The sequence below is a fragment of the Salmo trutta genome, chromosome 25 (assembly GCF_901001165.1).
Source record: "Salmo trutta chromosome 25, fSalTru1.1, whole genome shotgun sequence".
Taxonomy (NCBI): Eukaryota; Metazoa; Chordata; class Actinopteri; order Salmoniformes; family Salmonidae; genus Salmo; species Salmo trutta.
Window position 1 is genome coordinate 954,494 of NC_042981.1, and position 25,208 is coordinate 979,701.

At 45.8% G+C, this 25,208-nt stretch overlaps 1 protein-coding gene across 2 annotated transcripts in view; it reads right to left on the reverse strand.

Annotated features, from left to right (window-relative positions):
- dnaaf9 (dynein axonemal assembly factor 9) overlaps positions 1-16,576 on the reverse strand; it is a 100,522-nt gene extending 83,946 nt beyond the window's left edge. For both annotated transcript variants that reach the window (XM_029712596.1, XM_029712595.1), the window contains exons 1-3: positions 16,420-16,576; positions 10,702-10,778; positions 9,744-9,869 (exon numbers count right to left, since the gene is read on the reverse strand). In XM_029712596.1, coding sequence (XP_029568456.1) covers positions 9,744-9,869; positions 10,702-10,778; positions 16,420-16,475 — 259 coding nt within the window. In that variant the 5' untranslated portion in view covers positions 16,476-16,576. The remainder of the gene's footprint in view (positions 1-9,743; positions 9,870-10,701; positions 10,779-16,419) is intronic.
- Between the last annotated feature and the right edge of the window lie 8,632 nt (positions 16,577-25,208).

Genomic DNA, 25,208 nt, shown 5'->3' on the forward strand with positions numbered 1-25,208 from the left:
CTACTGACTATACTGATCCTAACCCCATAACCCCTACTACTGACTATACTGATCCTAACCCCTACTACTGACTATACTGATCCTAACCCCATAACCCCTACTACTGACTATACTGATCCTAACCCCATAACCCCTACTACTGACTATACTGATCCATCCTATCCCCATAACCCCTACTACTGACTATACTGATCCATCCTAACCCCATAACCCCTACTACTGACTATACTGATCCATCCTAACCCCATAACCCCTACTACTGACTATACTAATCCATCCTAACCCCATAACCCCTACTACTGACTATACTGATCCTATCCCCATAACCCCTACTACTGACTATACTGATCCATCCTAACCCCATAACCCCTACTACTGACTATACTGATCCATCCTAACCCCATAACCCCTACTACTGACTATACTGATCCATCCTAACCCCTACTACTGACTATACTGATCCTATCCCCATAACCCCTACTACTGACTATACTGATCCATCCTAACCCCATAACCCCTACTACTGACTATACTGATCCTATCCCCATAACCCCTACTACTGACTATACTGATCCTAACCCCATAACCCCTACTACTGACTATACTGATACTAACCCCATAACCCCTACTACTGACTATACTGATCCTATCCCCATAACCCCTACTACTGACTATACTGATCCATCCTAACCCCATAACCCCTACTACTGACTATACTGATCCTAACCCCATAACCCCTACTACTGACTATACTGATCCATCCTATCCCCATAACCCCTACTACTGACTATACTGATCCATCCTAACCCCATAACCCCTACTACTGACTATACTGATCCATCCTAACCCCATAACCCCTACTACTGACTATACTGATCCTATCCCCATAACCCCTACTACTGACTATACTGATCCTATCCCCATAACCCCTACTACTGACTATACTGATCCTATCCCCATAACCCCTACTACTGACTATACTGATCCTATCCCCATAACCCCTACTACTGACTATACTGATCCATCCTATCCCCATAACCCCTACTACTGACTATACTGATCCTAACCCCATAACCCCTACTACTGACTATACTGATCCATCCTAACCCCATAACCCCTACTAATGACTATACTGATCCTAACCCCATAACCCCTACTACTGACTATACTGATCCATCCTAACCCCATAACCCCTACTACTGACTATACTGATCCTAACCCCATAACCCCTACTACTGACTATACTGATCCTATCCCCATAACCCCTACTACTGACTATACTGATCCTATCCCCATAACCCCTACTACTGACTATACTGATCCATCCTAACCCCATAACCCCTACTACTGACTATACTGATCCATCCTAACCCCATAACCCCTACTACTGACTATACTGATCCTAACCCCATAACCCCTACTACTGACTATACTGATCCATCCTAACCCCATAACCCCTACTACTGACTATACTGATCCTAACCCCATAACCCCTACTACTGACTATACTGATCCTAACCCCATAACCCCTACTACTGACTATACTGATCCTAACCCCATAACCCTACTACTGACTATACTGATCCTAACCCCATAACCCCTACTACTGACTATACTGATCGATCCTAACCCCATAACCCCTACTACTGACTATACTGATCCATCCTAACCCCATAACCCCTACTACTGACTATACTGATCCATCCTAACCCCATAACCCCTACTACTGACTATACTGATCCTAACCCCATAACCCCTACTACTGACTATACTGATCCTAACCCCTACTACTGACTATACTGATCCTATCCCCATAACCCCTACTACTGACTATACTGATCCTAACCCCATAACCCCTACTACTGACTATACTGATCCTAACCCCATAACCCCTACTACTGACTATACTGATCCATCCTAACCCCATAACCCCTACTACTGACTATACTGATACTATCCCCATTACCCCTACTACTGACTATACTGATCCATCCTAACCCCATAACCCCTACTACTGACTATACTGATCCTATCCCCATAACCCCTACTACTGACTATACTGATCCTAACCCCATAACCCCTACTACTGACTATACTGATCCATCCTATCCCCATAACCCCTACTACTGACTACACTGATCCTAACCCCATAACCCCTACTACTGACTATACTGATCCTAACCCCTACTACTGACTATACTGATCCTATCCCCATAACCCCTACTACTGACTATACTGATCCTAACCCCATAACCCCTACTACTGACTATACTGATCCTAACCCCATAACCCCTACTACTGACTATACTGATCCATCCTAACCCCATAACCCCTACTACTGACTATACTGATCCTAACCCCATAACCCCTACTACTGACTATACTGATCCTAACCCCATAACCCCTACTACTGACTATACTGATCCTATCCCCATAACCCCTACTACTGACTATACTGATCCATCCTAACCCCATAACCCCTACTACTGACTATACTGATCCATCCTAACCCCATAACCCCTACTACTGACTATACTGATCCTAACCCCATAACCCCTACTACTGACTATACTGATCCATCCTAACCCCATAACCCCTACTACTGACTATACTGATCCATCCTAACCCCATAACCCCTACTACTGACTATACTGATCCATCCTATCCCCATAACCCCTACTACTGACTATACTGATCCATCCTAACCCCATAACCCCTACTACTGACTATACTGATCCTAACCCCATAACCCCTACTACTGACTATACTGATCCTATCCCCATAACCCCTACTACTGACTATACTGATCCATCCTAACCCCATAACCCCTACTACTGACTATACTGATCCATCCTAACCCCATAACCCCTACTACTGACTATACTGATCCTATCCCCATAACCCCTACTACTGACTATACTGATCCTAACCCCATAACCCCTACTACTGACTATACTGATCCATCCTAACCCCATAACCCCTACTACTGACTATACTGATCCTAACCCCATAACCCCTACTACTGACTATACTGATCCATCCTAACCCCATAACCCCTACTACTGACTATACTGATCCATCCTAACCCCATAACCCCTACTACTGACTATACTGATCCTAACCCCATAACCCCTACTACTGACTATACTGATCCTAACCCCATAACCCCTACTACTGACTATACTGATCCTAACCCCATAACCCCTACTACTGACTATACTGATCCTAACCCCATAACCCCTACTACTGACTATACTGATCGATCCTAACCCCATAACCCCTACTACTGACTATACTGATCCATCCTAACCCCATAACCCCTACTACTGACTATACTGATCCATCCTAACCCCATAACCCCTACTACTGACTATACTGATCCTAACCCCATAACCCCTACTACTGACTATACTGATCCTAACCCCTACTACTGACTATACTGATCCTATCCCCATAACCCCTACTACTGACTATACTGATCCTAACCCCATAACCCCTACTACTGACTATACTGATCCTAACCCCATAACCCCTACTACTGACTATACTGATCCATCCTAACCCCATAACCCCTACTACTGACTATACTGATACTATCCCCATTACCCCTACTACTGACTATACTAATCCATCCTAACCCCATAACCCCTACTACTGACTATACTGATCCTATCCCCATAACCCCTACTACTGACTATACTGATCCTAACCCCATAACCCCTACTACTGACTATACTGATCCATCCTATCCCCATAACCCCTACTACTGACTACACTGATCCTAACCCCATAACCCCTACTACTGACTATACTGATCCTAACCCCTACTACTGACTATACTGATCCTATCCCCATAACCCCTACTACTGACTATACTGATCCTAACCCCATAACCCCTACTACTGACTATACTGATCCTAACCCCATAACCCCTACTACTGACTATACTGATCCATCCTAACCCCATAACCCCTACTACTGACTATACTGATCCTAACCCCATAACCCCTACTACTGACTATACTGATCCTAACCCCATAACCCCTACTACTGACTATACTGATCCTATCCCCATAACCCCTACTACTGACTATACTGATCCATCCTAACCCCATAACCCCTACTACTGACTATACTGATCCATCCTAACCCCATAACCCCTACTACTGACTATACTGATCCTAACCCCATAACCCCTACTACTGACTATACTGATCCATCCTAACCCCATAACCCCTACTACTGACTATACTGATCCATCCTAACCCCATAACCCCTACTACTGACTATACTGATCCATCCTATCCCCATAACCCCTACTACTGACTATACTGATCCATCCTAACCCCATAACCCCTACTACTGACTATACTGATCCTAACCCCATAACCCCTACTACTGACTATACTGATCCTATCCCCATAACCCCTACTACTGACTATACTGATCCATCCTAACCCCATAACCCCTACTACTGACTATACTGATCCATCCTAACCCCATAACCCCTACTACTGACTATACTGATCCTATCCCCATAACCCCTACTACTGACTATACTGATCCTAACCCCATAACCCCTACTACTGACTATACTGATCCATCCTAACCCCATAACCCCTACTACTGACTATACTGATCCTAACCCCATAACCCCTACTACTGACTATACTGATCCATCCTAACCCCATAACCCCTACTACTGACTATACTGATCCATCCTAACCCCATAACCCCTACTACTGACTATACTGATCCTATCCCCATAACCCCTACTACTGTCTATACTGATCCATCCTAACCCCATAACCCCTACTACTGACTATACTGATCCTAACCCCATAACCCCTACTACTGACTATACTGATCCTAACCCCATAACCCCTACTACTGACTATACTGATCCTATCCCCATAACCCCTACTACTGACTATACTGATCCTAACCCCATAACCCCTACTACTGACTATACTGATCCTAACCCCATAACCCCTACTACTGACTATACTGATCCTAACCCCATAACCCCTACTACTGACTATACTGATCCTATCCCCATAACCCCTACTACTGACTATACTGATCCTAACCCCATAACCCCTACTACTGACTATACTGATCCTAACCCCATAACCCCTACTACTGACTATACTGATCCTAACCCCATAACCCCTACTACTGACTATACTGATCCTATCCCCATAACCCCTACTACTGACTATACTGATCCTATCCCCATAACCCCTACTACTGACTATACTGATCCTAACCCCATAACCCCTACTACTGACTATACTGATCCATCCTAACCCCATAACCCCTACTACTGACTATACTGATCCATCATAACCCCTACTACTGACTATACTGACCCATCCTAACCCCATAACCCCTACTACTGACTATACTGATCCATCCTAACCCCATAACCCCTACTACTGACTATACTGATCCATCCTAACCCCATAACCCCTACTACTGACTATACTGATCCTATCCCCATAACCCCTACTACTGACTATACTGATCCATCCTAACCCCATAACCCCTACTACTGACTATACTGATCCTAACCCCTACTACTGACTATACTGATCCATCCTAACCCCATAACCCCTACTACTGACTATACTGATCCATCCTAACCCCATAACCCCTACTGACTATACTGATCCTAACCCCATAACCCCTACTACTGACTATACTGATCCTATCCCCATAACCCCTACTACTGACTATACTGATCCTAACCCCATAACCCCTACTACTGACTATACTGATCCTAACCCCATAACCCCTACTACTGACTATACTGATCCATCCTAACCCCATAACCCCTACTACTGACTATACTGATCCTAACCCCATAACCCCTACTACTGACTATACTGATCCTAACCCCATAACCCCTACTACTGACTATACTGATCCTATCCCCATAACCCCTACTACTGACTATACTGATCCATCCTAACCCCATAACCCCTACTACTGACTATACTGATCCATCCTAACCCCATAACCCCTACTACTGACTATACTGATCCATCCTAACCCCATAACCCCTACTACTGACTATACTGATCCATCCTATCCCCATAACCCCTACTACTGACTATACTGATCCATCCTAACCCCATAACCCCTACTACTGACTATACTGATCCATCCTAACCCCATAACCCCTACTACTGACTATACTGATCCATCATAACCCCTACTACTGACTATACTGATCCATCCTAACCCCATAACCCCTACTACTGACTATACTGATCATAACCCCTACTACTGACTATACTGATCCTATCCCCATAACCCCTACTACTGACTATACTGATCATAACCCCTACTACTGACTATACTGATCCTAACCCCATAACCCCTACAACTGACTATACTGATCCTAACCCCATAACCCCTACTACTGACTATACTGATCCATCCTAACCCCATAACCCCTACTACTGACTATACTGATCCATCCTAACCCCATAACCCCTACTACTGACTATACTGATCCATCCTAACCCCATAACCCCTACTACTGACTATACTGATCCATCCTAACCCCATAACCCCTACTACTGACTATACTGATCCATCCTAACCCCATAACCCCTACTACTGACTATACTGATCCTAACCCCATAACCCCTACTACTGACTATACTGATCCATCCTAACCCCATAACCCCTACTACTGACTATACTGATCCATCCTAACCCCATAACCCCTACTACTGACTATACTGATCCATCCTAACCCCATAACCCCTACTACTGACTATACTGATCCTATCCCCATAACCCCTACTACTGACTATACTGATCCTAACCCCATAACCCCTACTACTGACTATACTGATCCTAACCCCATAACCCCTACTACTGACTATACTGATCATAACCCCTACTACTGACTATACTGATCCATCCTAACCCCATAACCCCTACTGACTATACTGATCCAATCCCCATAACCCCTACTACTGACTATACTGATCATAACCCCTACTACTGACTATACTGATCCTATCCCCATAACCCCTACTACTGACTATACTAATCCATCCTAACCCCATAACCCCTACTACTGACTATACTGATCCATCCTAACCCCATAACCCCTACTACTGACTATACTGATCCATCCTAACCCCATAACCCCTACTACTGACTATACTGATCCATCCTAACCCCATAACCCCTACTACTGAATATACTGATCCATCCTAACCCCATAACCCCTACTACTGACTATACTGATCCATCCTAACCCCATAACCCCTACTACTGACTATACTGATCCATCCTAACCCCATAACACCTACTACTGACTATACTGATCCATCCTAACCCCATAACCCCTACTACTGACTATACTGATCCATCCTAACCCCATAACCCCTACTACTGACTATACTGATCCTAACCCCATAACCCCTACTACTGACTATACTGATCCATCCTAACCCCATAACCCCTACTACTGACTATACTGATCCATCCTATCCCCATAACCCCTACTACTGACTATACTGATCCTAACCCCATAACCCCTACTACTGACTATACTGATCCTAACCCCATAACCCCTACTACTGACTATACTGATCCTAACCCCATAACCCCTACTACTGACTATACTGATCCTATCCCCATAACCCCTACTACTGACTATACTGATCCATCCTAACCCCATAACCCCTACTACTGACTATACTGATCCTAACCCCATAACCCCTACTACTGACTATACTGATCCTAACCCCATAACCCCTACTACTGACTATACTGATCCTAACCCCATAACCCCTACTACTGACTATACTGATCCATCCTAACCCCATAACCCCTACTACTGACTATACTGATCCTATCCCCATTACCCCTACTACTGACTATACTGATCCATCCTAACCCCATAACCCCTACTACTGACTATACTGATCCTAACCCCTACTACTGACTATACTGATCCTAACCCCATAACCCCTACTACTGACTATACTGATCCTATCCCCATAACCCCTACTACTGACTATACTGATCCATCCTAACCCCATAACCCCTACTACTGACTATACTGGTCCATCCTAACCCCATAACCCCTACTACTGACTATACTGATCCTAACCCCATAACCCCTACTACTGACTATACTGATCCTATCCCCATAACCCCTACTACTGACTATACTGATCCTATCCCCATAACCCCTACTACTGACTATACTGATCCTATCCCCATAACCCCTACTACTGACTATACTGATCCATCCTAACCCCATAACCCCTACTACTGACTATACTGATCCATCCTAACCCCATAACCCCTACTACTGACTATACTGATCCATCCTAACCCCATAACCCCTACTACTGACTATACTGATCCATCCTAACCCCATAACCCCTACTACTGACTATACTGATCCATCCTAACCCCATAACCCCTACTACTGACTATACTGATCCATCCTATCCCCATAACCCCTACTACTGACTATACTGATCCTATCCACATAACCCCTACTACTGACTATACTGATCCTAACCCCATAACCCCTACTACTGACTATACTGATCCATCCTATCCCCATAACCCCTACTACTGACTATACTGATCCATCCTATCCCCATAACCCCTACTACTGACTATACTGATCCATCCTATCCCCATAACCCCTACTACTGACTATACTGATCCATCCTATCCCCATAACCCCTACTACTGACTATACTGATCCTATCCCCATAACCCCTACTACTGACTATACTGATCCATCCTAACCCCATAACCCCTACTACTGACTATACTGATCCATCCTAACCCCATAACCCCTACTACTGACTATACTGATCCTAACCCCATGTTGCTGCGTGGCTGGTAGAAATAGATATTCTAACAGGGCAATACCTAAATCTACCTGCATTTGCCGGGTGTTAATTTTATGCGCTGGACATAGATAAATCGCAGTCGGTCCACAACATGGCAGCACATATCACACTTAGATGTACATGTAGGGCGGATGCTACGCTTTATCTTGGCCAGGTCGCAGTTGTAAATGAGAACTGGTTCTCAACTTGCCTACCTGGTTAAATAAAGGTGAAATAAAAATTAATAAATAAAAATGTCAATTACATGCCTGTCTCCCCTGGCTCTAAGTTGAGGAGAGATCTAGAGCGACTTACAGTAGTGAATGCATACAGTTGAGGAGAGATCGCCTGCATCACTATGGGTATTTGCACAAGGTATTGATGCGTTTAAGGTACCGAACTGTCTGTTGGCACAAAGTTTGGACACTATGCAACCAGACGTCTCTTCATTTACATTTTAGTCATTTAGCAGACGTACTGGCCCCCCGTGGGAATCGAACCCACAACCCTGGCGTTGCAAACACCATGCTCTACCAACTGAGCCACAGGGAAGCTAGTCATAGTCCCCAGGTTCAGAACAGAGGCTGAGAAACAAACAGTATTAAATAGAGAATTAAATAGAACTCTCTGCCACCCCAGGTAACTCAGATTTTAAAACAGATAAAAGAACACCTTACGGCATGACGGGGACTATGAAGAGACACACAGACATGTTTATATATATATATTTGCATATTGTATTATATATATTATTGATTCTATTTGTTGTGTTTTTGTTTCCTATTTGGACCACAGGAAGAGTATCCGCTGCCTTGGGGATCTTAATAAAATACTAAACCCCATATAACCCTTACTCCTCACCATCCAGCACCTCCTCGGGGAAGTCCTCCAGAATGTGCCCCAGGTTCAGATGGTTCTTCCGGTACAGTCCATAGAACAGGTAGTTGGCCAGCTCACTGCAGCCCTCGTTATACCTGCTGTCAATCCCTGCAATATGAACTAACATGTCAAATCATGCTGAAATCAAATAAAACAGGGAAGGTTAATATGACTACATATACAACAACATAGCTAAAGCATCATCTATATAAAACAGGGAAGGTTAATATGACTACATATACAACAACATAGCTAAAGCATCATCTATATAAAACAGGGAAGGTTAATATGACTACATATACAACAACATAGCTAAAGCATCATCTATATAAAACAGGGAATAGTGTACAAAACATTAAGAACACCTGCTCTTTCCATGAGAGACTGACCAGGAGAAAGCTACTGTATGAACCCTTATTGATGTCACTTGTTAAATCCACTTCAATTAGTGTAGATGAAGGGAAGGAGTCGGGTTAAATAATGTTTTTTAAGCCTTGACCCAGGATTGTGTATGTGTGCCATTCAGAGATTTAAGTGCCTATAAACGGGGTATGTGGTAGTAGGTGCCAGGCGCACCGGTTTGTGTCAAGAACTGCAACGCTGCTGGGTTTTTCACGCTCAACAGTTTCCCCGTGTGTATCAAGAATGGTCCACCACCCAAATGGAAACATTGGAGTCAACATGGGCCAGCATCCCTGGGGAACACTTGACACCTTGAAGAGTCCATGTCGTGATGAATTAAGGCTGTTCTGAGGGCAAAAGGTGGAGGTGAAACTCAATATTAGGAAGGTGTTCGATAATGTTTGGTATACTAAGTGTATAAATAATATCTCAAGACAGTATACTGCATTCAAGCAATGTTTAATATATTGTCATGATGTCAAATTCAACTTCCTCAGACTAAATGTTGACTCCAGTATTGAGACAGTGCTGGACTCACCCAGAGAGCAAAGAATCCCATCAGGGCTGGCTTCCCCTTCCCACAGCAGTGACTGGACATGGCGCAGACGGGAGCAGCTGAAAAAGACAAACACAATATAACGTAACTACAGTAGGTGCCATTGACGCCAGTTTGTCAAAATACAAATAAACATCCACCGTATGAACCTTGGAGCAGCAATTGGACAAAAGGTTACCAGTCTGACGGCGAGAAAGAGGAAATGCCATGACTCGAAAGCGGGGGGGAAAAAATGGTTCTAAGTACAAACCTTCATCGCCTGAATACAAGCCAGGTAATATTACTTATAAATCTAGTTTATCACTTGAGCATTTTGAGGATGTTAGATCCCATGGGTCTGCTGGCTCTCTTGAGAATCATGAGATGTAGCCAGTGATGATTCCTCTGAAATTGAGGCTGACCAGGATGAAGGCCGTCCTGTGGCAGCAGGTGTGTTGGTACAGATTTCCAACGTTTGCCCTGAAAATCCTACCAGAGATGATTTTGGACTGGTAGGAGCGCGGTTTTTTGGAATAAGTGGATCTATGTTTTTTGGCCGACCAATATGTTGTTTCAAGCTGGGTAAAAGACAAACTGGGAACTGTTATATCCGTCAAAGTTTAGAGAAGTGGAATTGTTTAGATTTTTGTTGTGTATCCTCCACCAAGAGGCAGCAAGAGATCTGCGTCAGGCGTCTCGAGACTCGACTGGTGTCATGTTCGGGGTGAAAGTAAGGCGGTATGGTCCGGTAAAACATGAGCCTGTCACAATAACGAAAACTAAATGTCAAGAAAACTGTCGGCCATTACACCATTATTTATCGTTAGGCTGACGCATGGCATGAAAAATTTGCGAATGGACTTGAACACGGGTGGCATAGCCTAGACCAGGGACCATCACCTAGATTCAGCCGCGCCCATTTTTCTTAAGCAGATGGTCGGGGGGCCAGAACAGGCAGGGTCGGCAGGTAGCCTAGTGGTTAAGAGTGTCGGGGGGCCAGAACAGGCAGGGTCGGCAGGTAGCCTAGTGGTTAAGAGTGTCGGGGGAGGGCAGAACAGGCAGGGTCGGCAGGTAGCCTCGTGGTTAAGAGTGTCGGGGGGCCAGAACAGGCAGGGTCGGCAGGTAGCCTCGTGGTTAAGAGTGTCGGGGGGCCAGAACAGGCAGGGTCGGCAGGTAGCCTCGTGGTTAAGAGTGTCGGGGGGCCAGAACAGGCAGGGTCGGCAGGTAGCCTAGTGGTTAAGAGTGTCGGGGGGCCAGAACAGGCAGGGTCGGCAGGTAGCCTAGTGGTTAAGAGTGTCGGGGGGCCGGAACAGGCAGGGTCTGCAGGTAGCCTAGTGGTTAAGAGTGTCGGGGGGGCCAGAACAGGCAGGGTCGGCAGGTAGCCTAGAGGTTAAGAGTGTCGGGGGGCCAGAACAGGCAGGGTCGGCAGGTAGCCTAGTGGTTAAGAGTGTCGGGGGGGGCCGGAACAGGCAGGGTCGGCAGGTAGCCTAGTGGTTAAGAGTGTCGGGGGGGGCAGAACAGGCAGGGTCGGCAGGTAGCCTAGTGGTTAAGAGTGTCGGGGGGCCAGAACAGGCAGGGTCGGCAGGTAGCCTAGTGGTTAAGAGTGTCGGGGGGGACAGAACCGGCAGGGTCGGCAGGTAGCCTAGTGGTTAAGAGTGTCGGGGGGCCAGAACAGGCAGGGTCGGCAGGTAGCCTAGTGGTTAAGAGTGTCGGGGGTCCAGAACAGGCAGGGTCGGCAGGTAGCCTAGTGGTTAAGAGTGTCGGGGGGGACAGAACAGGCAGGGTCGGCAGGTAGCCTAGTGGTTAAGAGTGTCGGGGGGGCCGGAACAGGCAGGTCGGTTGGAATCCCTGAGACGACTAGGTGAAAAACCCTAATTGCTCCTGTAAGTCACTCTGGATAAGAACGTCAACTAAAATATAAAGATAATTACAAATAATTTGTAGAATGCAAATTGACCAGAAGAAGCCCAAACAGATGCTTGACTAAAACATAATCCTTTCGGGCCTCCCGAGTGGCGCTGCGGTCTAAGGCAGTGCTAGCTGTTTTACTACAGGTCCTGGTTCGATCCCAGGCTGTGTCGCAACCGGGAGACCCCCAGCGTAGACCGGCTAGGGGAGGGCTTGGCCGGCTGGGATGTCCTTGTCCCATCGCGCTCTAGCGACTCCTGTGGCGGGCTGGGCGCTGACACGGTCGCCAGGTGTACGTGTTTCCTCCGACACATTGGTGCGGCTGGCTTCCGGGTTAAGCGTGTATTGTGTCAAAAAGCAGTGCGGCTTGGGCGGAGTTGTGTTCTGGAGGACTCTTGACCTTCGCCCCTCCCGAGTCTGTACGGGAGTTGCAGCGATGGGACAAGACTATCAATTGGGGAGAAAAAGGAGGTATAATAACAAAAATAATAATAATTTCAAACCTTGTTTACATTTGTATACAATCACGTAGGTTTGTCCACACTTTTGACTGGTACTGTATATAGATAAACGTTCCGAGTTGGGCATCTCTGGCGCGGCCCACGCTTGGATTGCGTCCTACCTGACAGGTCGCTCCTACCAGGTGGCGTGGCGAGAATCTGTCTCCGCACCACATGCTCTCACCACTGGCGTCCCCCAGGGCTCTGTTCTAGGCCCTCTCCTATTCTCGCTATACACCAAGTCACTTGGCTCTGTCATATCCTCACATGGTCTCTCCTATCATTACTATGCAGACGACACACAATTAATCTTCTCCTTTCCCCCTTCTGATAACCAGGTGGCGAATCGCATCTCTGCATGTCTGGCAGACATATCAGTGTGGATGACGGATCACCACCTCAAGCTGAACCTCGGCAAGACGGAGCTGCTCTTCCTCCCGGGGAAGGACTGCCCGTTCCATGATCTCGCCATCACGGTTGACAACTCCATTGTGTCCTCCTCCCAGAGTGCTAAGAACCTTGGCGTGATCCTGGACAACACCCTGTTGTTCTCAACTAACATCAAGGCGGTGACCCGTTCCTGTAGGTTCATGCTCTACAACATTCGCAGAGTACGACCCTGCCTCACACAGGAAGCGGCGCAGGTCCTAATCCAGGCACTTGTCATCTCCCGTCTGGATTACTGCAACTCGCTGTTGGCTGGGCTCCCTGCCTGTGCCATTAAACCCCTACAACTCATCCAGAACGCCGCAGCCCGTCTGGTGTTCAACCTTCCCAAGTTCTCTCACGTCACCCCGCTCCTCCGCTCTCTCCACTGGCTTCCAGTTGAAGCTCGCATCCGCTACAAGACCATGGTGCTTGCCTACGGAGCTGTGAGGGGAACGGCACCTCCGTACCTTCAGGCTCTGATCAGGCCCTACACCCAAACAAGGGCACTGCGTTCATCCACCTCTGGCCTGCTCGCCTCCCTACCTCTGAGGAAGTACAGTTCCCGCTCAGCCCAGTCAAAACTGTTCGCTGCTCTGGCACCCCAATGGTGGAACAAACTCCCTCACGACGCCAGGACAGCGGAGTCAATCACCACCTTCCGGAGACACCTGAAACCCCACCTCTTTAAGGAATACCTAGGATAGGATAAAGTAATCCTTCTAACCCCCCCCCCCCCTAAAAGATTTAGATGCACTATTGTAAAGTGGTAGTTCCACTGGATATCATAAGGTGAATGCACCAATTTGTAAGTCGCTCTGGATAAGAGCGTCTGCTAAATGACTTAAATGTAATGTTAAATGTAAATGTTTTATTGTTGGACATAGACTGTGAAAACACTCCAAGTGATTTTAATTTAAGAAATCTGTTCCCAAGTGAATACTATATATATATATATATATATATATATATATATATATATATATATATATATATATATATATAGTATTCACTTGGGAACAGATTTCTTAAATTAAAATCACTTGGAGTTGATTTCCTAGTGTTTTCACAGTCTATGTCCAACAATAAAACATTTACATTTAACATTACATTTAAGTACCAGTATATAGTACCAGTCAAAAGTTTGGACAAACCTACTCATTCTTGGGTTTTCTTTATTTTTTTCAATTTTCTACATTGTAGAATAGTGAAGACATCAAAACTATGAAATAACTATGATTAGGCCCAGAGATCCTATTGAATGAATAAGGATTCTATATGTAATTCTATGATTAGGCCCACAGAGATCCTATTGAATGAATAAGGATTCTATATGTAATTCTATGATTAGGCCCAGAGATCCTATTGAATGAATAAGGATTCTATATGTAATTCTATGATTAGGCGCGTGCACATGTAGGTGGTCCCGTACTGGGAAGACATGAAATCAATTTTCACCCCTGGTCGTGCTTTGTTCTCCGGAGTAGGGCGCCGATCAAAGAAGTGATCACTGGGGGGGGGGGCATTGAGTGTGGAGGTGGATAAGATGAGAAATAACATTTCTGGTGTTTGTGACGGCTGCCGTTTGGGGAGACGCAAATCCGGTGGAAATGGTAAGATGGAGGCTAAACGGTCTTTCTTGCTGAGCTTCAATATGGAGTTTCTAACGAATAAGGTCTGGCTAGGGTATATTTGCTATTCGGTGAGGGCGTTTATTCCGAACCTGCTACGCTTGTTTAGGTGCCAAGGATTTGGATATGTGGCAGCAGTATGTAGAAGGGAGATCCCAGGATGTGGAAAGCGTGCAGGAGGCCATAGTCGGAGGGAGTGTGAAGTTCGGGTTGAGAAAGCACTGTGTGAACACTGTGGGGCGCACATGCAGCTGGGGGTCTGAAGTGCCCTGTACGAGAAACAAGTTGAGATTGCCAGAGTTCGAGTGAGGAAGACTTTCATATGCTGAGGCAGTAAGGAGAGTAGAGGATAGCCCAAGGATGAGGGATTTGACTGGGAGCCCCCCCAGTGAGTAGGCCTGAAGAGAGAGATTCAGAAAGGTTGAGTTTTAATAAGGTTGGATTTCTTGCATTTAACCGACTTTGATCAACTGCACTGATGGAGCAAAAAAATAATAATCACAGAAGAAAGATGTGATAGTTAAAGCAGCAGATAAATATTTGGGTGTGAGAGATTTTTGTGCAGAAGATCTACAGGAAATTGAGAGAAGGGTTTCCATCCTCCAAGGACAACGGCCTGGTGTAGAATCGTTTAGGGCTAAAGTAGTGGGATGGGTTTTGGGGATAGTGTGCAGGGTTAGATGGTGGTGCAATTTACATTTTCCACCTTCTACCTTTTTTCGTATGATCAAAATGTGCAATCCGCACTCAGACCTGCGAATAACAGAAATAGCAACACAGCAGCTACAGTAAATAATAAGAAAAAAAATATACAGTAAAAAAGGTACAACGTAGATGAATCTGCACATTCCCACAGTGCGACTTTGATTGAATTCCTAGGCAATTGACGCTAACGAGTCTAGCTACAATCAATCGATTAGTTAGCTTCATTATCTGGCTGATCCAATATCAATAGTCAAACATGACGTTTGCTTGAAAGCTACTGTTGGCTAACGTTACCCCTTGGCTAACGTTACCCCTTGGCTAACGTTACCCCTTGGCTAACGTTACCCGTTGGCTAACGTTACCCGTTGGCTAACGTTACCCGTTGGCTAACGTTACCCGTTGGCTAACGTTAGCTAGCTCAACCGCCGAGTAACGTAAAGAAGCAACACATCTGCAGCTAAATATTTACAGCCGGCTAGCTAAAGGGTAGCTAGCTAGCTTCATCACGTCCCATTTCGGTGAACAAGATAGCGTCAGAAAATCGACGTTACCTGACAGCGGGGCTCATACACGGGAATTGTCCGTTCGCCCTGCGTATACAAGCCATTTTTAAACAAACGTCGTTATGAAAATAACGTTTTTGTAAATCCGGCGATATTTTTCAAGGCGCCAGTATCGGTGCCATTATTTTTGTTCGTTAGCGCTATAGACCTGTATAAAACTACACTGCATAGCAACCGCCTGGACCATTACACATTTAGGGGAGTAGCTTTTTAAAAACACTGTCATATTTAGGCTAAACAACATGTAATTCCATTAGTTATGGCTGGTATAAGACAAGTATCATTAATAAGCATATCTATTTTTTTGGTGGGGGTATTAGTTGTTTTAATATAGAAAGGGATATAACCTACATATTGGAAACCCCTCTTCCTACACCAGTCGACCCTGTTGGCGTTGACTCTACAGTTCCATTACATTAGACGCAGGAATCTTCTGTGGTTTGGGGTTAATAATAATTAATAGCCCCCAATGCTTCATCTGAATATTAACACGCATCGCTTGGTGTACGGTTTTCATATCGGACAGAAATGAATTTCAACAACAACAAAACTATAGGCTAAATTGATACGCAGGGTTAGGGTTCCCACAGGACCTTACAGAGCTTGTTCACGGAAGACAGAGTGGACTAACCTGTGCTAATGAGCTATCTGCGTCTCTCTGAACACCTGTGTGTATTTAACAGATGTGATCTTTACTCTCTAGATATTACATATGTTGTGCAAGGCTCGATAGTGCTTGTATGTCAATAGACTGGGATTTACCATCAATAATTGAACAATTACAAAAATATTAGAATACAATATGTATAAATACTTAATAAAGAGATTGCACATTAGATATGCATTTCTCGATGCTCTTGATGGCTGTAGAAAAACAACTCTGTAATTAGCAGGGAGCTAATATGCCCATTACATTTAGAGCATGTTAAAATTAACAAACTCTTCTTACAGCAATCATACATACAAAAGCACTACAGGAAGATCACAATATCTAAGAGGTACTGTACACACACACTAAATCAAATCAAATGTATTTATATAGCCCTTCTCACATCAAATCAAATGTATTTATATAGCCCTTCGTATATCAGCTGAAATCTCAAAGTGCTGTACAGAAACCCAGCCTAAAACCCCAAACAGCAAGCAATGCATGTGAAAGAAGCACGGTGGCTAGGAAAAACTCCCTAGGAAAAACTCCCTAGAAAGGCCAAAAACCTAGGAAGAAACCTAGAGAGGAACCAGGCTATGAGGGGTGGCCAGTCCTCTTCTGGCTGTGCCGGGTGTAGATTATAACAAAACATGGCCAAGATGTTCAAATGTTCATAAATGACCAGCATGGTCAAATACTAATAATCACAGTAGTTGTCGAGGGTGCAAAAAGTCAGTACCTCAAGAGTAAATGTCAGTTGGCTTTTCATAGCCGGTCATTGAGAGTATCTCTACCGCTCCTGCTGTCTCTAGAGAGTTGAAAACAGCAGGTCTGGGACAGGTAGCACGTCCGGTGAACAGGTCAGGGTTCCATAGCCGCAGGCAGAACAGTTGAAACTGGAGCAGCAGCTCGGCCAGGTGGACTGGAGACAGCAAGGAGTCATCATGCCAGGTAGTCCTGAGGCATGGTCTTAGGGCTCAGGTCCACCGAGAGAAAGAAAGAATGAGAGAATTAGAGAGAGCATACTTAAATTCACACAGGACACTGGATAAGACAGGAGAAATACTCCAGATATAACAGATTGACCCTAGCCCCCCGACACATAAACTACTGCAGCATAAATACTGGAGGCTGAGATAGGAGGGGTAAGGAGACACTGTGGTCCCATCCGACGATACCCCCGGACAGGGCCAAACAGGAAGGATATAACCCCACCCACTTTGCCAAAGCATAGCCCTCACACCACTAGAGGGATCTCTTCAACCACCAACTTACCATCCTAAGACAAGGCCGAGTATAGCCCACAAAGATCTCCGCCGAGGCACAACCCAAGGGGGGGCGCCAACCCAGACAGGAAGACCACGTCAGTGACTCAACCCACTCAAGTGACGCACCCCTCCTAGGGACGGCATGGAAGAGCACCAGTAAGCCAGTGACTCAGCCCCTGTAATAGAGTTAGAGGCAGAGAATCCCAGTGGAGAGAGGGGAACCGGCCAGGCAGAGACAGCAAGGGCGGTTCGTTGCTCCAGCCTTTCCGTTCACCTTCACACTCCTGGGCCGGACTACACTTAATCATAGGACCTACTGAAGAGATGAGTCTTCAGTAAAGACTTAAAGGTTGAGACTGAGTCTGCTTCTCTCACATTGGTAGGCAGACCATTCCATAAAAATGGAGCTCTATAGGAGAAAGCCCTACCTCCAGCCGTTTGCTTAGAAATTCTAGGGACAATTAGGAGGCCTGCGTCTTGTGACCGTAGCGTACGTGTAGGTATGTACGGCAGGACCAAATCGGAAAGATAGGTAGGAGCAAGCCCATGTAATGCTTTGTAGGTTAGCAGTAAAACCTTGAAATCAGCCCTTGCCTTAACAGGAAGCCAGTGTAGGGAGGCTAGCACTGGAGTAATATGATCAAATTTTTTGGTTCTAGTCAGGATTCTAGCAGCCGTATTTAGCACTAACTGAAGTTTGTTTAGTGCTTTATCCGGGTAGCCTGAAAGTAGAGCATTGCAGTAGTCCAGCCTAGAAGTAACAAAAGCATGGATTAATTTTTCTGCGTCATTTTTGGACAGAAAGTTTCAGATTTTTGCAATGTTACGTAGATGGAAAAAAGCTGTCCTTGAAACAGTCTTGATATGTTCTTCAAAAGAGAGATCAGGGTCCAGAGTAACGCCGAGGTCCTTCACAGTTTTATTTGAGACGACTGTACAACCATCCAGATTAATTGTCAGATTCAACAGAAGATCTCTTTGTTTCTTGGGACCTAGGACAAGCATCTCTGTTTTGTCCGAGTTTAAAAGTAGACAGTTTGCAGCCATCCACTTCTTTATGTCTGAAACACAGGCTTCTAGCGAGGGCAATTTTGGGGCTTCACCATGTTTCATTGAAATGTACAGCTGTGTGTCGTCCGCATAGCAGTGAAATTTAACATTATGTTTTCGAATGACATCCCCAAGAGGTAAAATATATAGTGAAAACAATAGTGGTCCTAAAACGGAACCTTGAGGAACACCGAAAATTACAATTGATTTGTCAGAGGACAAACCATTCACAGAGACAAACTGATATCTTTCTGACAGATAAGATCTAAACCAGGCCAGAACTTGTCCATGTAGACCAATTTGGGTTTCCAATCTCTCCAAAAGAATGTGGTGATCGATGGTATCAAAAGCGGCACTAAGATCTAGGAGCATGAGGACAGATGCAGAGCCTCGGTCTGACGTCATTAAAAGGTCATTTACCACCTTCACAAGTGCAGTCTCAGTGCTATGATGGGGTCTAAAACCAGACTGAAGCGTTTCGTATACATTGTTTGTCTTCAGGAAGGCAGTGAGTTGCTATGCAACAGCTTTTTCTAAAAAAATTTGAGAGGAATGGAAGATTCGATATAGGCCGATTAGTTTTTTATAATTTCTGGGTCAAGATTCGGCTTTTTCAAGAGAGGCTTTATTACTGCCACTTTTAGTGAGCTTGGTACACATCCGGTGGATAGAGAGCCGTTTATTATGTTCAACATAGGAGGGCCAAGCACAGGAAGCAGCTCTTTCAGTAGTTTAGTTGGAATAGGGTCCAGTATGCAGCTTGAGGGTTTGGAGGCCATGATTATTTTCATCATTGTGTCAAGAGATATAGTACTAAAACACTTTAGTATCTCCCTTGATCCTAGGTCCTGGCAGAGTTGTGCAGACTCAGGACAATGGAGCTTTGGAGGAATACCCAGGTTTAAAGAGGAGTCCGTAATTTGCTTTCTAATGATCATGATCTTTTCCTCAAAGAAGTTCATACATTTATTACTGCTGAAGTGAAAGCCATCCTCCATTTGCGAATGCTGCTTTTTAGTTAGCTTTGCGACAGTATCAAAAAGAAATTTCGGATTGTTCTTATTTTCCTCAATTAAGTTGGAAAAATAGGATGATGGAGCAGCAGTGAGGGCTCTTCGATACTGCACGGTACTGTCTTTCCAAGCTAGTCGGAAGACTTCCAGTTTGGTGTGGCGCCATTTCCGTTCCAATTTTCTGGAAGCTTGCTTCAGAGCTCGTGTATTTTCTGTATACCAGGGAGCTAGTTTCTTATGACAAATGTTTTTAGTTTTTAGGGGTGCGCAAGGTATTGCGCAAGGTTAAATTGAGTTCCTCGGTTAGGTGGTTAACTGATTTTTGTCCTCTGACGTCCTTGGGTAGGCAGAGGGAGTCTGGAAGGGCATCAAGGAATCTTTGGGTTGTCTGAGAATTTATAGCACGACTTTTTGATGCTCCTTGGTTGGGGTCTGAGCAGATTATTTGTTGCGATTGCAAACGTAATAAAATGGTGGTCCGATAGTCCAGGATTATGAGGAAAAACATTAAGACCCACAACATTTATTCCATGGGACAAAACTAGGTCCAGAGTATGAATGTGGCAGTGAGTAGGTCCAGCGACATGTTGGACAAAACCCACTGAGTCGATGATGGCTCCGAAAGCCTTTTGGAGTGGGTCTGTGGACTTTTCCATGTGAATATTAAAGTCACCAAAAATTAGAATATTATCAGCGATGACTACAAGGTCCGATAGGAATTCAGGGAACTCAGTGAGGAACGATGTATATGGCCCAGGAGGCCTGTAAACAGTAGCTATAAAAAGTGATTGAGTAGGCTGCATAGATTTCATGACTAGAAGCTCAAAAGAAGAAAACGTCATTGTTTTTTTTTTTGTAAATTGAAATTTGCTATCGTAAATGTTAGTAACACCTCCGCCTTTGCGGGATGCACGGGGGGTATGGTCACTAGTGTAACCAGGGGGTGAGGCCTCATTTAACACAGTAAATTCATCAGGCTTAAGCCATGTTTCAGTCAGGCCAATCACATCAAGATTATGATCAGTGATTAGTTCATTGACTATAACTGCCTTGGAAGTGAGGGATCTAACATTAGTAGCCCTATTTTGAGATGTGAGGTATCACAATCTCTTTCAATAATGGCAGGAATGGAGGAGGTCTTTATTCCAGTGAGATTGCTAAAGCGAACACCGCCATCTTTAATTTTGCCCAACCTAGATCGAGGCACAGACACGGTCTCAATGGGGATAGCTGAGCTGACTACACTGACTGTGGTAGTGGCAGACTCCACTAAGCTGGCAAGCTGGCTAACAGCCTGCTGCCTGGCCTGCACCCTATTTCATTGTAGGCTAGGGGATTTAGAGCCCTGTCTATGTACGTAGATAAGATGAGAGCACCCCTCCAGCTAGGATGGAGTCCGTCACTTCTCAACAGGCTAGGCTTGGCTTGGAGTCAAACAGACATGGGGAAATGTTGTTGCAGTGTCATGTACACGTTTAAATACAAAACAAAATTGACAATACAACTTTCATAACAGTTACATACCAATAAAACATTTATTTTTTTTAAGACCAGCCTGCTGGCCTTACTGAGTGGATAGGAACATTAGCCTGCTGGCCTTACTGGGTGGATAGGAACATTAGCCTGCTGGCCTTACTGGGTGGATAGGAACATTAGCCTGCTGGCCTTACTGAGTGGATAGGAACATTAGCCTGCTGGCCTTACTGGGTGGATAGGAACATTAGCCTGCTGGCCTTACTGGGTGGATAGGAACATTAGCCTGCTGGCCTTACTGGGTGGATAGGAACATTAGCCTGCTGGTCTTACTGGGTCTATAGGAACATTAGCCTGCTGGCCTTACTGGGTGGATAGGAACATTAGCCTGCTGGTCTTACTGGGTCTATAGGAACATTAGCCTGCTGGCCTTACTGGGTGGATAGGAACATTAGCCTGCTGGTCTTACTGGGTGGATGGGAACATTAGCCTGCTGGCCTTACTGGGTGGATAGGAACATTAGCCTGCTGGCCTTACTGGGTGGATAGGAACATTAGCCTGCTGGCCTTACTGGGTGGATAGGAACATTAGCCTGCTGGTCTTACTGGGTCTATAGGAACATTAGCCTGCTGGCCTTACTGGGTGGATAGGAACATTAGCCTGCTGGCCTTACTGGGTGGATAGGAACATTAGCCTGCTGGCCTTACTGGGTGGATAGGAACATTAGCCTGCTGGTCTTACTGGGTGGATAGGAACATTAGCCTGCTGGTCTTACTGGGTGGATGGGAACATTAGCCTGCTGGCCTTACTGGGTGGATAGGAACATTAGCCTGCTGGCCTTACTGGGTGGATAGGAACATTAGCCTGCTGGCCTTACTGGGTGGATAGGAACATTAGCCTGCTGGTCTTACTGGGTCTATAGGAACATTAGCCTGCTGGCCTTACTGGGTGGATAGGAACATTAGCCTGCTGGCCTTACTGGGTGGATAGGAACATTAGCCTGCTGGCCTTACTGGGTGGATAGGAACATTAGCCTGCTGGTCTTACTGGGTGGATAGGAACATTAGCCTGCTGGTCTTACTGGGTGGATAGGAACATTAGCCTGCTGGTCTTACTGGGTGGATGGGAACATTAGCCTGCTGGCCTTACTGGGTGGATAGGAACATTAGCCTGTTAGCCTTACTGGGTCTATAGGAACATTAGCCTGCTGGCCTTACTGGGTGGATGGGAACATTAGCCTGCTGATCTTACTGGGTGGAGAGGAACATTAGCCTGCTGGCCTTACTGGGTCTATAGGAACATTAGCCTGCTGGCCTTACTGGGTCTATAGGAACATTAGCCTGCTGGCCTTACTGGGTGGATAGGAACATTAGCCTGCTGGCCTTACTGGGTGGATAGGAACATTAGCCTGCTGGCCTTACTGGGTGGATAGGAACATTAGCCTGCTGGCCTTACTGGGTGGATAGGAACATTAGCCTGCTGGCCTTACTGGGTGGATAGGAACATTAGCCTGCTGGCCTTACTGGGTGGATAGGAACATTAGCCTGCTGGCCTTACTGGGTCTATAGGAACATTAGCCTGCTGGCCTTACTGGGTCTATAGGAACATTAGCCTGCTGGCCTTACTGGGTGGATAGGAACATTAGCCAGAGCTATTTAGGAGGAATATCACACCTGGCACAAATTATTGTCTAGTTCTGTTTTTCCTCCCTATACCTGCACCCAGAGGGAGTAGTTCAAAGTCTGGGTACAGGGGGTGGCTTTGGTCTAAAATGATTTTGTGAGCCTTACGGAGGGCCCTGACCTTAAAGATCTCATCCAGGCCTGTCTGTTTGACTCCAAGTACCTTGCTGAGGGCCCTGACCTTTAACATCCCATCCAGGCCTGTCTGTTGGTCTCCCAGTACCTTGGGGAGGGCCCTGACCTTAAAGATCTCATCCAGGCCTGTCTGTTGGGCTCCAAGTACCTTGCTGAGGGCCCTGACCTTAAAGATCTCATCCAGACCTGTCTGTTTGACTCCCAGTACCTTGCTTGCTGTGGTGATAATCCCTCTCAGCATATTTCTCTGGATGACAGTGACATTGCCAAACCAACAAACAATACAAAAAGTTAAAATACTCTCAATGAAAGATTTGTAAAGCAGAGTCAGTATAGTACAGTCTACATTAAAAGATCCCAGCTTTTTGAGAAAGTACAGTCTCTGTTGGCTCTTTTTGTAGATCAGGTCTGTACATTTACTTCACTGAAGCTTATTGTCCAAGAGGACACACAGATATCTCTATTCCTCTACAATCTCTATATTCTGACCTCTGATAGATGTTGCAGAGGTAGGTGTTGTATTATCGGGCCCAGGCCTTATTGTCCAAGAGGACACACAGATATCTCTATTCCTCTACAATCTCTATGTTCTGACCTCTGATAGATGTTGCAGAGGTAGGTGTTGTACGCTTCCTGAAGTCTATGCACATCTCCTTGGTCTTGTTGGTATTGAGGACCGAGTGTGATTCCTCACACCGCTCTACAAAGTCATCTAGGACCGGGCCATGATGTTCCTCGTCATCATGCAACAGGCTGATCAAGGCAGGGTCATCAGCGAACTTAACGAGGTGTCTGTCAGGATGGGAACTAGTACAACTACTAGTGTACAGGAGTGGAGACAAAACACATCCCTGAGGAGAACCCGTGGTGGAGTGGAGACAAAACACATCCCTGAGGAGAGCCTGTGTTGGTGGTGGAGTGGGGACAAAACACATCCCTGAGGAGAGCCAGTGTTGGTGGTGGAGTGGAGACAAAACACATCCCTGAGGAGAGGCTGTGTTGGTGGTGGAGTGGGGACAAAACACATCCCTGAGGAGAGCCTGTGTTGGTGGTGGAGTGGGGACAAAACACATCCCTGAGGAGAGCCTGTGTTGGTGGTGGAGTGGAGACAAAACACATCCCTAAGGAGAGCCTGTGTTGGTGGTGGAGTGGGGACAAAACACATCCCGGAGGAGAGCCTGTGGTGGAGTGGGGACAAAACACATCCCGGAGGAGAGCCTGTGTTGGTGGTGGAGTGGGGACAAAACACATCCCTGTGGAGAGCCTGTGTTGGTGGTGGAGTGGAGACAAAACACATCCCTGAGGAGAGCCTGTGTTGGTGGTGGAGTGGGGACAAAACACATCCCGGAGGAGAGCCTGTGTTGGTGGTGGAGTGGGGACAAAACACATCCCTGAGGAGAGCCTGTGGTGGAGTGGGGACAAAACACATCCCGGAGGAGAGCCTGTGTTGGTGGTGGAGTGGGGACAAAACACATCCCTGAGGAGAGCCTGTGTTGGTGGTGGAGTG